The sequence below is a fragment of the Coregonus clupeaformis genome, chromosome 9 (assembly GCF_020615455.1).
Source record: "Coregonus clupeaformis isolate EN_2021a chromosome 9, ASM2061545v1, whole genome shotgun sequence".
Taxonomy (NCBI): Eukaryota; Metazoa; Chordata; class Actinopteri; order Salmoniformes; family Salmonidae; genus Coregonus; species Coregonus clupeaformis.
Window position 1 is genome coordinate 54,293,113 of NC_059200.1, and position 14,679 is coordinate 54,307,791.

Here is a 14,679-nt window from a genome sequence, read left to right on the forward strand (position 1 = left end):
TTTATGAATGTGTTATTCAATGCGTTTCTCTGGGCTATAGTAGTAAAGGTCAAATCCAATATTTTATCAAATATGTATTTTTTATACCGAAAGGGGTCCTAAAATTCAAAATCAAATAGCTCAATGATCCATATTATGACCATCTTAAAACAAAAGGCGGAGGCGTAACATGACATGGCCCCATACTGTGGGTCTACTTCTCTCTCTGGGAGATGGTGTCGTGAGCCGCTCACATTGGTCTTGTTGACATTCAGACCTGTCAATCCGTCAAACCACCTGACAGTAGCCTAGCCTGTTTTCTTTCAAGTGGATGTGTTCTGAGCTGGAAGACAACCGTAATCAATCATCTTTACAGCTCACTCTCCCTAAGCAGTAAAGATTGTACTTGTTGTCTGTTTTATTCTGACTGATGATATTATTGTCTCTGTGTCTGTCTGCAGAGTACTAATACCCCATGTGACTGAAGTTATTGTGTGTGTGTTCCTGTGCGTTTCCTAGTATTACCCTAACTGTAGTCTGAGTGATTGTTTTTGTTTTTGTGGATGTTTTTGTTTTCAGAGTACTACCCTAACTGTGAGGTGATGTTCATGGGCATGGCCAACATCCACTCCATTAGGAACAGCTTCCAGTCCCTCCGAACAGTCTGTAGCCAGATCCCCGACCCTGGGAAGTAAGTGGATCCCTCTGACCTTTCTCTCCCTCCCGCCATCCTTTTCTCTCTCCTTTCATCCCTCCATCCGTTCTCCAGGCCTCAGTAAGGTTATACCACAGGGAGAAGGGGAATGCATCCAGTCACAATCCAGCCCCATTCCCGCTGGGCAGGCCAGCTGTCTGTCTGAAGTGTGTGTTTGTGGTGTTTGTGTGTGTGTCTCTCAAACCTGGGTTCAAATATTATTTGAAATTATTTCAAATACTTGAACTGTGATTTTTTTATTGAGCTTGCCTGTCGCAATGGAAGCAATAGAAGAGTCCCAAAAGGGCAAACCCTACCCACCTGGCATTCTAGGCAGCCTAAAGCAAATGCTCTAAGTACTTGAAAGATTTCAAATAATATTTGTCCCAGGTCTTATGTGTGTGAGTGTCTCCTTGCATGTAAACAGTGCATGCCCCAACTCCCAAACAGGAATCAGTGACATCACATGATGCACACGAGGGCTATTCTAGTGGTAGATTTCCTAGTATTCTAAAAGAGGTGCTGTAGTGACCCCTTTTTAAAATGACAGAGCCCATTACAGATTTAGGTCAGGGGCTCCACTTACCCCTGCCACAACCCCCTCCCCGGTGTCCTCAGGGTTACCTCCGTTTACTCAACCCAGCGTTATTTTTTTACCTCCCTCAGAATACATTCTAAAACCTCTAGACCTGTTCTGATTGGTCCCCCTTCGGCTTGTGTATTCCCAGCTGGCTTTCTGCTCTGGAGAGCACCCGTTGGCTGCAGCACCTGTCCGTCATGCTGAAGGCAGCCACTCTGGTGTGCTCTGCGGTGGAAAGGGAGGGACGTCCTGCTCTGGTACATTGTTCGGACGGGTGGGACCGCACCCCCCAGATTGTGGCTCTTGCCAAGATCTTGCTGGACCCCTTCTATAGGACACTAGAGGTACACACACACACACACACACACACACACACACACACACACACACACACACACACACTCACACTCACTCTCTCATACACTCTGACCCCTGGCCCTTAGGATACTGTGGTCACTAAGACTAACACTGATGCAGCAAATGTCAGGTTTTGTTACATTTTGATAGTAAGTTCATGGTATTACCAATTGTTCCGCACACCCTATTGAATTTACCAAAAACACACATACACACCTTTTTTATGCCATGGTGTGAGAGACACAACATTTTGATAGTAAGTTCATGGTATTACCAATTGTTCCCCCCCCCCCAATCCACAGGGTTTCCAGGTGCTGGTGGAGACAGAGTGGTTGGACTATGGTCATAAGTTTGGCGACCGCTGCGGTCACCAGGAGAATGCTGATGATGTGAGTGAGCAGTGCCCTGTCTTCCTACAGTGGCTAGACTGTGTTCACCAGCTACTCAAACAGTTCCCCTGCCTCTTCGAGTTCAACGAGGCATTCCTGGTATGTACAGTAGGCTACACTTACCACCTCTCCTTTTCAATTTCTTTCTTTCTCTCTTTTCTTTACCCAATCATTCTCTTCTCTCTTTTTCTCTCCTCTTTCTCTTTGCCCTTACCTTCTCTCTCTTTCTACCTTTAGAAAGCCTGGCACTTTTTACTGCTCTTCTGTTGGCATAGGACATTTCTTAAAGATTTATTTAACGTTTGTACTTAAGAGGTATCAGACAGTAACCTTTGAACACAGTATTATGTGTATTGTCTTAAAGTGTACATACAATATTTTATGCCGCTGTAAAGGCCTAACTGTATATATAACTTTGTACTCTGTGTTTAAGAGTGTACTGTTGTATGTTTTGTAAGGAATGTTTATAGGGCTAACTGTGTTGTGTTCCTCTTCCCCCAGGTCAAGCTTGTTCAGCACACATACTCGTGTCTGTACGGGACGTTCCTGTGTAACAACGGGCGGGAGAGAGAGGCCCGCAACATCTACAAACGCACCTGCTCCATCTGGTCTCTGCTCCGCCCCGGCAACAAGAACTTCCAGAACTTCCTTTATATCCCCTGTCATGATATGGTAACCACGACGATCGCGTCATCTTTTATTTTCTCTCCTCCCCTCGCCTTCATTTTCATATTGAGACACAAGGTATCAATCTTTCCAATGTCCAATACACTTCTGATGACGCCCGGGCTCATAGTGTGTCTGTAATGAGTGGAGCTTTTTGATACTTTTGTTGACCTTTAAAAGAAAGGAAAGATGCACTCATCCAAATATACTCAGGTGATGGGCACGATTCATTTATAGAAAATGCTCCTCTCCGCCCTGTCCCCTGCTCCTCTCCTCCCTGTCCCCTGCTCCTCTCCTCCCTGTCCCCTGCTCCTCTCCTCCCTGTCCCCTGCTCCTCTCCTCCCTGTCCACTGTGTCCAGGTGCTGCAGCCGGTGTGCCACACCCGGGCCCTGCAACTGTGGACGGCCGTCTACCTGCCCACCTCCTCACCCTGCACCGCTGCCGAGAACGCCATGGAGCTCTACCTGTCCCCCAGCGCACAGGGAGACGAGCTCACCTCACGATCCCTCGACAGGTGGGGCTATCCCTTACCCACTCACTCCATTCTTCCATCTCAGTCTCTAGTCATCAATACAGCCCATTAGTGGTTTTGTGAGACCATTTACTGAATTTGATCTCAAACCATCATTGTGCTCCTTGTATTGCTCTGAGCTCTCTCTTTTCAATTCTTATTAAATAAAGAGGGAACAGGCTTGTGGTGAAAACTGCAGGTAGGCTAGGCTCACTAGCTACATCTCTAGTGTTGCTCAGATCCAGCCTGCTCTCTAGTGGTACAGAAGGGAAGCTCACAGATGAGGGAAGCTCCAACTTGAGATTGTTATTTTTTCCCCTTTGTGCAGGCTTCCTAAGACTCGCTCCATGGACAACCTGGTGTCGGCCTGTGAGAACGGGGTGGTCCTCACCCGCACCTCCAGCGACCCCAACCTCAACAAGCACTGCCAGGAGGGCCGTACTGCCCATGGCTTGGAGCCTATGGCTGCTATAGGAGGAGGGGCCGCACCCGATAGCCCCGAGGACGTCAGCCCTGACACGGGATTGGACAGTGATGACTCTGAGGTGGAGCCTGTCACTCAGACTCCTCCTACCACACCCCTGGAGATGGAGCCAAGGGAAGAGGGCTTCGAGGAGGAGGAGTTGAGAGAGGAGATCTGTCTGACGACACAACCTCTACCATCCCTGCCCCTCCCCCCCATCACTCTGGAGAAGGGCTTCCCCCACCCCTCCCCTCTCCCCCTGCCCACACCCATTCTCCTCCATTCCCTCCCCCAGACCACCAGCCCCCCACGCCCTCCCCCTCCCTTGCCACAACAGGCGGTTGACAGCCGCTACAGGACTGCTGAGGTCACTACTCCCCCTGCCCGGGCAGCAGAAGCATGCTTACCTTCCCCACCTGCCTGGAAGGGCCCACTACCGGCAGCTGTTCTGAATGGGCCTATCACCAACGGCCTCCAGAACAGCCACTCAGCGTCTGCAGAGCTGCTGGCCCTCGATCAGCTAGTTCCCCTACTCCCTATGGCCACGGAGGACTCCACAGAGACCCTCACGGACAAGGTAGAGGCCCCACCAACACTGCCCCCCAGTAGGAGAGAAAGTCTAGGCCAGACCCAGGGCCCAGAGTGGGCCTTACCCCAAGCCCAGACCCAGTCCCAGGCCCAGGGAGCGGAGAGAAAAGGGAAGAGGACAGAGTGTGTGAGTGGTAGAGAGTTGGTGCCTCTGAGAGAATGTGTGGTAACAGTACCAACAGTAGCAATGGCTGCCGCCTCTACAGTGCCCCCTGTTGACAACAGCCAGGTAGTGGCAGTGCGAAGCCCAGTCTCCCAGAGCCAACTGAGTGTCAGTGAGGAGCTGTCTCTCCTGGGCTCCCACTGGGAGAGTGTCCAGGGCCTGGTACAGTCTGCCTGCAGCACCGCAGCCAGCCAGTCTGGCCTCTCAGCCAATCTCTCCGCAGGTCTCTGTCGGGCCCTCCAGCCCACCGCCTACCAGAGTCGGCGCCTGGCTGGCAAGCTGCTCCGTGCCCAGGGCATGGCCGTGTTGCCTAACGGAGGTTCGCAGTGCTGCCGAAGGGAGAAGGAGGAAAGGGTCCGTGGCCCGGCTCCAGCCCCAGCCAGCTCCAGCCCGGTCCAGTCAGGGTCAGGCTGGCTCTCTGCAGTCAGAAGCAGCTCGGGCTATGCTGCCATCTGCGGCCCAACCAGCACCAGCACCCCACCCACCTCTTCAACCCGCCAGTTCTTCTCAGCCTCTCCCTCCTCCTCAGCCTCCCCCCCGCCCTCCCAGCCCCCCCCGGCCTACCTGGATGATGACGGGCTGCCGGTGCCCATGGACGCGGTGCAGCAGCGTCTCAGGCAGATCGAGGCGGGATATAAACAGGAAGTGGAAGTGTTGAGGAGACAGGTGCGCCAGCTGCAGATGAGGCTGGAGAGACCGTATGGTACGCCGCCCTCCGAGCCTGACGTCGACTACGAGGACGACATTGTGAGTAGCTCTCACATGTAGACTTTAAACAGTAACCCAGTGTTGATAAACCCCCCCAATGTATTATTACTGTACTGTGAAAGGATATCCATGCCTTAACAGATAGCCAATCCCTCAATAGTTGTGATGGACATCTGTAAAGTGAAAAAGGTGTGGAACAGTGTCTCTCTCTCTCTCTTTCCACCTATCTGTCTCTCGCTCTCAACCTGTCTCCCTCCCTCTCATATTGACCTCTCTGTTCCCTGTCTGTCCCCTGTCTGTCCTCTCCGTCTCCAGACGTGTCTGCGTGAGTCAGACGACAGTGACGAGGAGGACAGTCTGTCGGACCACAGCGAGGACTGTTTCTCCGAGGGCAGCTGGGACACAGTGGAGCAGAAGGACTCAGAGGTCAGCATCCCTCGTAGTCTGCTTCAGGTTTCTCTCTCTACTGCTTCTTATATATAACCCTAACCCCCTAACCTAAATACTACACTGTATACTACAGCCTCTCCTCTCCCACTCACCTTTCTACCTTTCTGCCCCAGATACGTGCAGTGCCTTCAGAAAGTTTTTATACCCCTTGACTTATTCCACATTTTGTTGTTACAGCCTGAATTCAAAATGGATAAAAAATAATTATCCCATCTACACACAATACCCCATAATGTCAAAGTGAAAACATGTTTTTAGAAATTGTAGCAAATTTATTAAAAATGAAATACAGAAATATCTCATTTACAGTACATCAGTATTCACAGGCCTGAGTCAATACAAGCACCTTTGACAGTGATTACAGCTGTGAGTCTTTCTGGGTAAGTCTCTAAGAGCTTTCCACACCTGGATTGTGCAACATTTGCCCATTATTCTTTTAAAATTTCACTCTCAATTAGGTTAGTATTGTGGAGTAACTACAATGTTGTTGATCAAGCCTCAGTTTTCTCATATCACAGCCATTAAACTCTGTAACTGGTGAAATCCCTGAGCGGTTTCCTTCCTCTCCGGCAACTGAGTTAGGAAGGACACCTGTATCTTTGTAGTGACTGGGTGTATTGATACACCATCCAAAGTGTAATTAATAACTTCACCATGCTCAAAGGGATATTCAATAAATGCCTTTTTTATTTTTAGCCATCTACCAATAGGTGCCCTTCTTTGCAAGGCATTGGAAAACCTCCGTGGTCTTTATGCTTGAATCTGTTTTTGAAATTCACTGCTTGACTGAGGGACCGTGTGGGGTACAGAGATGAGGTAGTCATTCCAAAATCATGTTAACCCTGTATTGTCGATGTCCCCCCTCCGTGGAAATCTAATTAGCATAATAAAAAGATCCCCATAGAAATCCATCAGTTTAAACACTAGTATTGCACAGAAAGTCCATACAACTTTATTATGTGACTTGTTAAGCACATTTTTACTCCTGAACTTATTTAGGCTTGCCATAACAAAGGGGTTGAATACTTATTGACTCAAGACATTTAAGCTTTTCATTTTTTATTCATTCCACTTTGACATGATGGGGTATTGTGTGTAGGCCAGTGACAAAAACTCTCATTTTAATCCATTTTAACACAACAATGTGGAGAAAGTCAAGGGGTGTGAATACTTTCTGAAAGCACTGTATGTGTCACACACTGTTCTAATAGAAATGAATGTGTGCGTGTGTGTATCTGCAGGTCACCAGGTGGGTGCCCGATCACATGGCCTCCCATTGTTTCAACTGCGACTGTGAGTTCTGGATGGCCAAGCGACGTCATCACTGCAGGTTTGTTTAGCTTTACATTTTGACTTCTTGACTAATGCTTACATTAGTGATCAATGGTAAAGTGTAGGATAATAAATATAGCATAAACAGCAGATTTTATACCACACCTACCATGATTTGAGATAAGGACTTAGTAGCACGTATGACATCTCCTGCGTCTTTAGTGAATCTAGTTGCAGATATCAGCTGTTTTTAAGAAAGTTTTACTTGCAGTTATTGTGATATTTGGTTGCTTTACCTACCTTAGTTGAATGCACTCTCAGGATAAGAGCATCTGCTAAATTACTAAAATGTGAATCTAGTTGTTGATTTGTTTGCCCTTCTCCCTCCTTTAGGAACTGTGGCAATGTGTTCTGTAAAGACTGCTGCCACCTGAAGCTGCCCATCCCAGACCAGAAGCTGTACGACCCTGTGTTAGTGTGTAACGTCTGCTACGACCTGCTGCTGGAGGCTAGGAACAGAGAGATCTGCAGCCAGCAGCTCAAGAAGCCCATCGCCACAGCTTCCAGCTGAGAGACAGGAGAGAGAGCCCCTTACTGAGTGTCCCAATCCTGGCTCAGTCTGGCCTGGCCTAGTTCAGTTTGGCCCGGTTAGGACCTGGATTAGCACTGTCTTGGATCAGCTTGAGCCAAGTGCCCCACTCCTACTACCCTAACGTGGTCTGGTCTTGGCTGTGGGGGAAGATGAGGAGGACTTGTCGTTGCTGTGTGGGAGGGAGGCAAAGCTTGAGAATGGAGAGAGGCCACTGACCGCTGGGGATGAGAGACTGACTAAGGACTCGAGTGGAGGAGAGCGACTGACTGAGGAGTGGAAGAGGATAGGGGATGGCAGTGAATGAGATGGATGAGGAAGAGATGGAGGAAGATGAGCGGCTGTTATGGAGGCTATCCCACTGAGTTGAACCCCTTTTGGTCTAACACATTTCCAGCCTGGAAGGAAGGCTGCAGCGTCCTGCTGCCCTGCCCTGGGGCTATTGTCCTCCACTGGTGCCTCAGATACCCCCCTGATGCCCCATGCCACCCCCCTGCTCCTGTAGCTCCATCTCAAACCTGCCTGAATGTCCACCCCCACTCTGGTGGATCCCTCTCACACACCAACCAACCACCCACCCCATAATGTGCCTCCCCACCCGAAACACACACACACACACCCACCTACTCACCTCCGAGGACAATCTCTCACCCTCCCAAGTGTTGGGGACTCCAAAGCCTTTACCTGTTAAATGGAGGCTGATGACAACTTTACCAAGAAAAAGAAAAAATGCTGCTACAGTATTTAAGTCTAATTTTGTATTCTTGTTATTTTGTGCACTACAAGCTGTTTGTGTATTTGAGGGAATTTGAGACCAAACTCGAGCGAAAGGGAGAAATCTGCTGTTTACTTGCTGTCGTGTCTTTTTGTGGAGCTTGAATGTAAATGTTTGAAATGAAATGGACAAGTGTGTTGGAGTAACTGGAAGACTGATGATTAGATTTGATTATGTGGTAACACTTGACACCCAGCATCATAACACGTTATGACACAGTCATAACCATTTCATAATATGTCATAACAGCTGACATAACTTGTCATAACCTGTTATAACATGGTCATAACACTATCATGACACATATTTAGACCTGTTGTGACATATGTGATATTTTATGGCTGGTTATGACACCTACATAAGAGTGTAAAAACCCACAAAACCTACCACTGTAGTTATTTTATGGCTAGTTATGACGTTATATATTTTTTAAGTTGACCATATTAAATTAACATTGTAATTGCTCACACATTGATGTCAGACATGCACCTACCCCAATGCTCTGTTGCTGATGACTGGGATGAATGCAGGAGCAGGACAAGACACCCTCTTTTTGACTGATATGAGGGCATATACAGTACCAGTCAAAAGTCTGGACACACCTACTCATTCAAGGGTTTTTCTTTATTTTTTACTATTTTTTACATTGTAGAATAGTAGTGAAGACATCAGAACTATAAAATAACACATATGGAATAATGTAGTAACCAAATAAGTGTTAAACAAATCATAATATATTTTATATTTGAGATTCTTCAAATAGCCACGCTTTTCCTTGATGACAGCTTTGCACACTCTTGGCATTCTCTCAACGAGCTTCACCTGGAATGCTTTTCCAACAGTCTTGAAGGAGTTCCCACATATGCTGAGCACTTGTTGGCTGCTTTTCCTTCACTCTGCCGTCCGACTCATCCCAAACCATCTCAATTGGGTTGAGGTCGGGGGATTGTGGTGGCCAGGTCATCTGATGCAGCACTTCATCACTCTCCTTCTTGGTAAAATAGCCCTTACACAGCCTGGAGGTGTGTTGGGTCATTGTCCTGTTGAAAAACAAATGATAGTCCCACTAAGCCCAAACCAGATGGGATGGCGTATCACTGCGGAATGCTGTGGTAGCCATGCTGGTTAAGTGTGCCTTGAATTCTAAATATATCACAGACAGTGTCACCAGCAAAGCACCCCCACACCATAACACCTCCTCCTCCATGCTTTACGGTGGGAACTACACATGCAGAGATCATCCGTTCACCCACACCGCATCTCATAAAGACACGGCGGTTGGAAGCAAAAATCTCCAATTTGGACTCCAGACCAAAGGACACATTTCCACATGTCTAATGTCCATTGCTCGTGTTTCTTGGACCAAGCAGGTCTCTTCTTCTTATTGGTGTCCTTTAGTAGGGGTTTCTTTGCAGCAATTCGAACATGAAGGCCTGATTCACACAGTCCCCTCTGAACAGTTGATGTTGAGATGTGTCTGTGACTTGAACTCCGTGAAGCATTTATTTGAGCTGCAATTTCTGAGGCTGGTAACTCTAATGAACTTATCCTCTGCAGCAGAGGTGAATCTGGGTCTTCCATTCCAGTGGCGGTCCTCATGAGAGCCTGTTTCATCATAGCGCTTGATGGTTTTTTGCGACTGCACTTGAAGAATTTCAAAGTTCTTGACTGACCTTCATGTCTTAAAGTAATGAAGGACTGTCGTTTCTCTTTGCTTATTTGAGCTGTTCTTGCCATAATATGGACTTGGTCTTTTACCAAATAGGGCTATCTTCTGTATACCCCCCTACCTTGTCACAACACAACTGATTGGCTCAAACGCATTAAGAAGGATAGAAATTCCACAAATTAACTTTTAAGAAGGCACACCTGTTAATTGAAATGCATGGTGGGTGGCTATTTCAAGAATCTCAAATATAAAATATATTTTGATTTGTTTAACACTTTTTTGGTTACTACATGATTCCATATGTGTTATTTCATAGTTTTGATGTCTTCACTATTATTCTACAATGTAGAAAATATTAAAAATAAAGAAAAACCCTTGAATGAGTAGGTGTGTCCAAAATGTTGACTGGTAGTGTACATGATAGGCCTATCTGGCTTATATGATTATGATGGTCTTGAGTGGCGCAGTGGTCTAAGGCACTGCACCGCAGTGCTAACTGTGCCACTAGAGATCCTGGTTTGAATCCAGGCTCTGTCGCAGCCGGCCGCGACCGGGAGACTCATGGGCGGCGCACAATTGGCCCAGCGTCGTCCTGGGTAGGGGAGGGAATGGCCGGCAGGGATGTAGCTCAGTTGATAGAGCATGGCGTTTGCAACGCCAGGGTTGTGGGTTTGATTCCCACGGGGGGCCAGTATAAAAAAATATATATATATATATTCACTAACTGTAAGTCGCTCTGGATAAGAGCGTCTGCTAAATGACTAAAAATTTAAAATGTAAAATGGTCATAATGCTTCTTGACAGTGTGAAAGTGTATTTTCTACAAGTTATTTAAAATATGATGAAATAAACATGACTGTAAAGAATTCATTACAACAACAACAAAGGATTTAAGAAACAAACATTCAAATGAAAGGAAACATCTTGGCAGGGAAAAAACGTATTTGAAAAAAAAAGTTTTGACAGTCTTATGTAGGTGTCATAACCAGCCATAAAATAACACAATAGATGTCACAACAGGTGTAAATATATGGGTCATGACAGTGTTATGACCATGTTATGACAAGTTATGTCAGCTGTTATGACATATTATGACATGGTTATGACTGTCATAACGTGTTATGACACTGGGTGTCAAGTAAAGTGTTACCGTTTATGTTAATGCACATTATGTGGGTTGTGTACTTTTTCATTCCTGCAATGTGTTATTTCAAAAAAGAAAAATATGCACAGTTAATGTGGTTCTGTCTTTATCAATGCTATGCTCAAGTATAGCCCTGTCACAATGGTTTGAACATTTGAGGTACCCCACAATTTGTATCGAGAAAGGTTTTTAACAGATACATAATTTGTATATGCACCTGATCAAAAAAAATATACATATATACAATGGCTAAGCATCCAGACAAGGAAAGTTGTTGCTGTGTTTCCAAATAGAGGGTTTTCTGCAATGTTGTCATACAATATGACTTGAAAGATCACTGGAAAGTACTTGATGGACATTAGCTGATGGGAGGGAGGGATGGATGGATGGATGGAGGGGTTTTGAATAATGGAGTATATTTCTACAGTGATGTGTGTGAGAGAGGGTTGATGTTGATGTACAGTAACATTGTTCTGCTTTGATTGACTGTTCAATCCTCGTCTTTTGATTGATTGTTTAATCGATTGATAAATCAATCGTTCGATCAATCCTCCTTGTCAGGTTCCTGTCCCAGAATGTTAGTACCTGGCATTAAAAAGACTCCAGTCGGGGAGTTTGGCTAGCCTTGTATCTAAACTGAGTTTGCCATGTTTCCAAACTGAAGTGAAACTGTTGTGGAACGTAGCTAAATCAGTTTGGATGCCGTGCCAGAGTTTGGCTGTGGTTCCCACAAATTGTTCTATTGAAAAAAGTGATCCATTTGTTTTGTCTAATTGGTGTTCCTTGAGACAATAGTGCCATATTTTCTTTATTTTGGTCTTTTTATTTTTGAAAGCCTTTTTCTAGTGGAGACGACAGCAGGTTAACTAACTGGCCACTGCTTGGTTTGTTTTAATGGTACGGAGAGCTGCTTTAACAACATGGAAATTATTTAAATATCAGAACAGGGAAATGTCCATTAGATAAAAGATAATGAGATTGATTTGTTAATAAATGAATGAACTGAAGATTTAAATGAAATAGTGAGTCTGTATGGTTGTCATGGTAATCCATTGCCTAATAACTTTTGGGGTCTTTCTTTTCACGCGATGTTGATTAAGGCAAAACCTTAACGAGGAGGAAGTGGAACCCAGATATGTAATATAATACATAGTTATCTGATTGTGTACTAGTGGCTAAAACCTGTCACTTAGCAAATAATTGTGTAAACAAATTAAATGCACTGTAAAAGGTCAAGGGTTAAAATAAAAAAGATTATATCATGGATGTGCTTCCCATCTCCATTCTGTGTTTGATGTTTTTATGACGTAATATTATCTTCAGACAAAGCTTTTCGGTGCCCACCTGTTTCAGACGTATGTTCACCTTTGGGAAGGCTGCGATTTGGGGTTTTGAACAAAACAGGCTATGAGTTCAGACTACCCACCCTCTCTACCCATCCAGGTCAAAAGGCTGGCAGTACACCAATCACGCTGAGACTGCCCCCCCCCCAACACACGCGTCCCTCTCTATTTCAACCCAGTAAGTATAGCATGTGGAGTGGAGATCTCTTGCCATCCCTCAAAAGGTAACTATATCAAGGACAAGATCATTCAATTGACATTTATATTGTATTCAGGATTAATTAGTTGACCTCAAACTGCACATTCTAGTTGGCGAGGTCTTGTACTTGTTGTAGCCTCAGACGCTGGACAAGGTGCTGAAATGCCAGTAGTCTGACTGAGCAGGCATGATGGCCTGACAGAAGGAATTGGATGGGATACGTCATTTTCGGCTATCAGTTGAGAGATATTGGCAGTCTGCAGTTGATTATAAATGTCCCTTGGATCCTGTTTTTTATTTATTTCACATGAATACTGTGCTACTGACAGAGGTCCCCCGGCCATGGCACATCCTAGTGAGAAATAACTTCCTGTATTTTCCAAATTGACCACAAGATGGTGGTGGGCTGAAGTTAATACAGTACCTTTCATTCTGTATGCCTACAACAGTATGGCATTGACACAGGAGAGTAATAAGGCCCCCACGCAGGCTGTGCTTCATCAGAATGCTTTGTAAGAAATGACTTCATGTTCTGACAGTGTGTCGGAGGTAGGGGATGTTGACATTCGTACTTGGTATACAACTCGCAACTCTATGACTTCTCTCATCTCTAAAATCCCATGTCCACTTATAAGCCTCTCCGTCTCTCACTAACTCTCTCCACCTCGATCTCTCTCTCGCACTAACTCTCTCTCACGCTCTCTCTCGCGCTCACTCTCACACACTATATCTCTCCCTCACACTCACTGACTCTCACACACACACAATCTCTCGCTCACACTCTCTCTCACACTCACACTAACTCTCCCCCTCTATGGGTACAGCTGTACAGAGTGACCACAGCTTCTATGGCCAGGAGGTGAGAGGCTCTTTGTACGTGCAGCCAAGGTAGACAGGGGGCAGCATACTATGGAGAGTGAGAGAACAGGGGGATAGTGTAATCCTTTGTAAGGTTATATGATTGTTCCATGCATTGCTGTGGGACTCCCTAGTGGTGCAGAGGGAAGCAGTAGCATAGAAATAGATTTATGGGCAGTAGTGTAGCACACTTACACATTTATACAATGTGAAGTCATGATGAGTAGCCTAGTGGCTATAGAGCACATAGGTAAGCATTTGGTATTTTAGGTCAAGATCATGAATGAGAGTTCATGTAGGTCAATAATATTAACTGTTACTGTTCATTTTAATCAATATTATTGTTATATATTGATATGAAATAACTTTTGTGATGGTAACGTAAAAACCTTTCCAGTACTATTCAACATACTCACACTAATGGGAATGGCAAGCAGTAATATATTTTAGGTTATTTCAAGAGGGTTAAACATAAACAATGGGCTAATAACCTGGCTGAGGCGTAAGTGGTTAAAATGTTACAATAATGTCACAAAATGTTACAATAATGTCACACTACTAAGCCGAACCTAGCCGAGCAGTACTGCGCTGGTCTGGTTTCGCATTCACCATAGTTGCTACCATGTTGAAAAGGACAATGTGAAAAGAAAATATCAGTCGGTACAGTTCGGGTCGGACCAATATTGTGAATCAGGCATGTGTGTCTGTTTACGGCCTCTGAGGGGCAACTGTGTTCAGAAGACAAGTACTGTAGCAGTGAAACAGCCTGTTCGTTTGTTTCCAGGTCTCAGAGACTGGACAATCAGGCTTTTACAACATCATTGTATCTGTGTGCGTGCAACATAACTAACAGATGAGGTGACAACCTCCTTATCTTGTATAGAGATGGAGGAATACCTAATGGGACTTTAACGTAAAACAGGTCGATGCTCCATGGCTGAGATTACGTTTTATCACCCAGATCCAGGTCAGGTAAAGACAGGGGTCATGGGGAAACATATTACCCCTGTTACCCACACCCTCCTCATTCCAGAGGGGGAATAGCTTGGATTTTGAACAATGTACATACTGATATGATATGTTTAAGTAATCAGAGGTGGTCAGTTGTCACTTTGTATAATGAGATATCTCTACCTGCATGGTGTTAGTTTAGTGCCAGTCTTCTCATACCCCCTGACAGTTGAACTGTCAATGAATGCCAGCATATTCATTATTGAAAATGTTCTCATATAATGAAGACCTCTGTAAATCTGTGAGCAATTGATAGGCTACTAGAGGAGA

At 45.4% G+C, this 14,679-nt stretch overlaps 1 protein-coding gene across 1 annotated transcript in view; it reads left to right on the top strand.

Moving 5' to 3' along the window:
- The window catches only part of LOC121574254 (myotubularin-related protein 4), an 89,199-nt gene extending 80,474 nt beyond the window's left edge, over positions 1–8,725 (top strand). Inside the window, exons 10-19 of the mRNA XM_041886879.1 lie at positions 559–670; positions 1,402–1,597; positions 1,913–2,098; positions 2,501–2,671; positions 3,026–3,180; positions 3,506–3,893; positions 3,936–5,138; positions 5,415–5,525; positions 6,791–6,879; positions 7,215–8,725. Coding sequence (XP_041742813.1) covers positions 559–670; positions 1,402–1,597; positions 1,913–2,098; positions 2,501–2,671; positions 3,026–3,180; positions 3,506–3,893; positions 3,936–5,138; positions 5,415–5,525; positions 6,791–6,879; positions 7,215–7,392 — 2,789 coding nt within the window. The 3' untranslated portion in view covers positions 7,393–8,725. The remainder of the gene's footprint in view (positions 1–558; positions 671–1,401; positions 1,598–1,912; positions 2,099–2,500; positions 2,672–3,025; positions 3,181–3,505; positions 3,894–3,935; positions 5,139–5,414; positions 5,526–6,790; positions 6,880–7,214) is intronic.
- Positions 8,726–14,679: the final 5,954 nt, after the last annotated feature.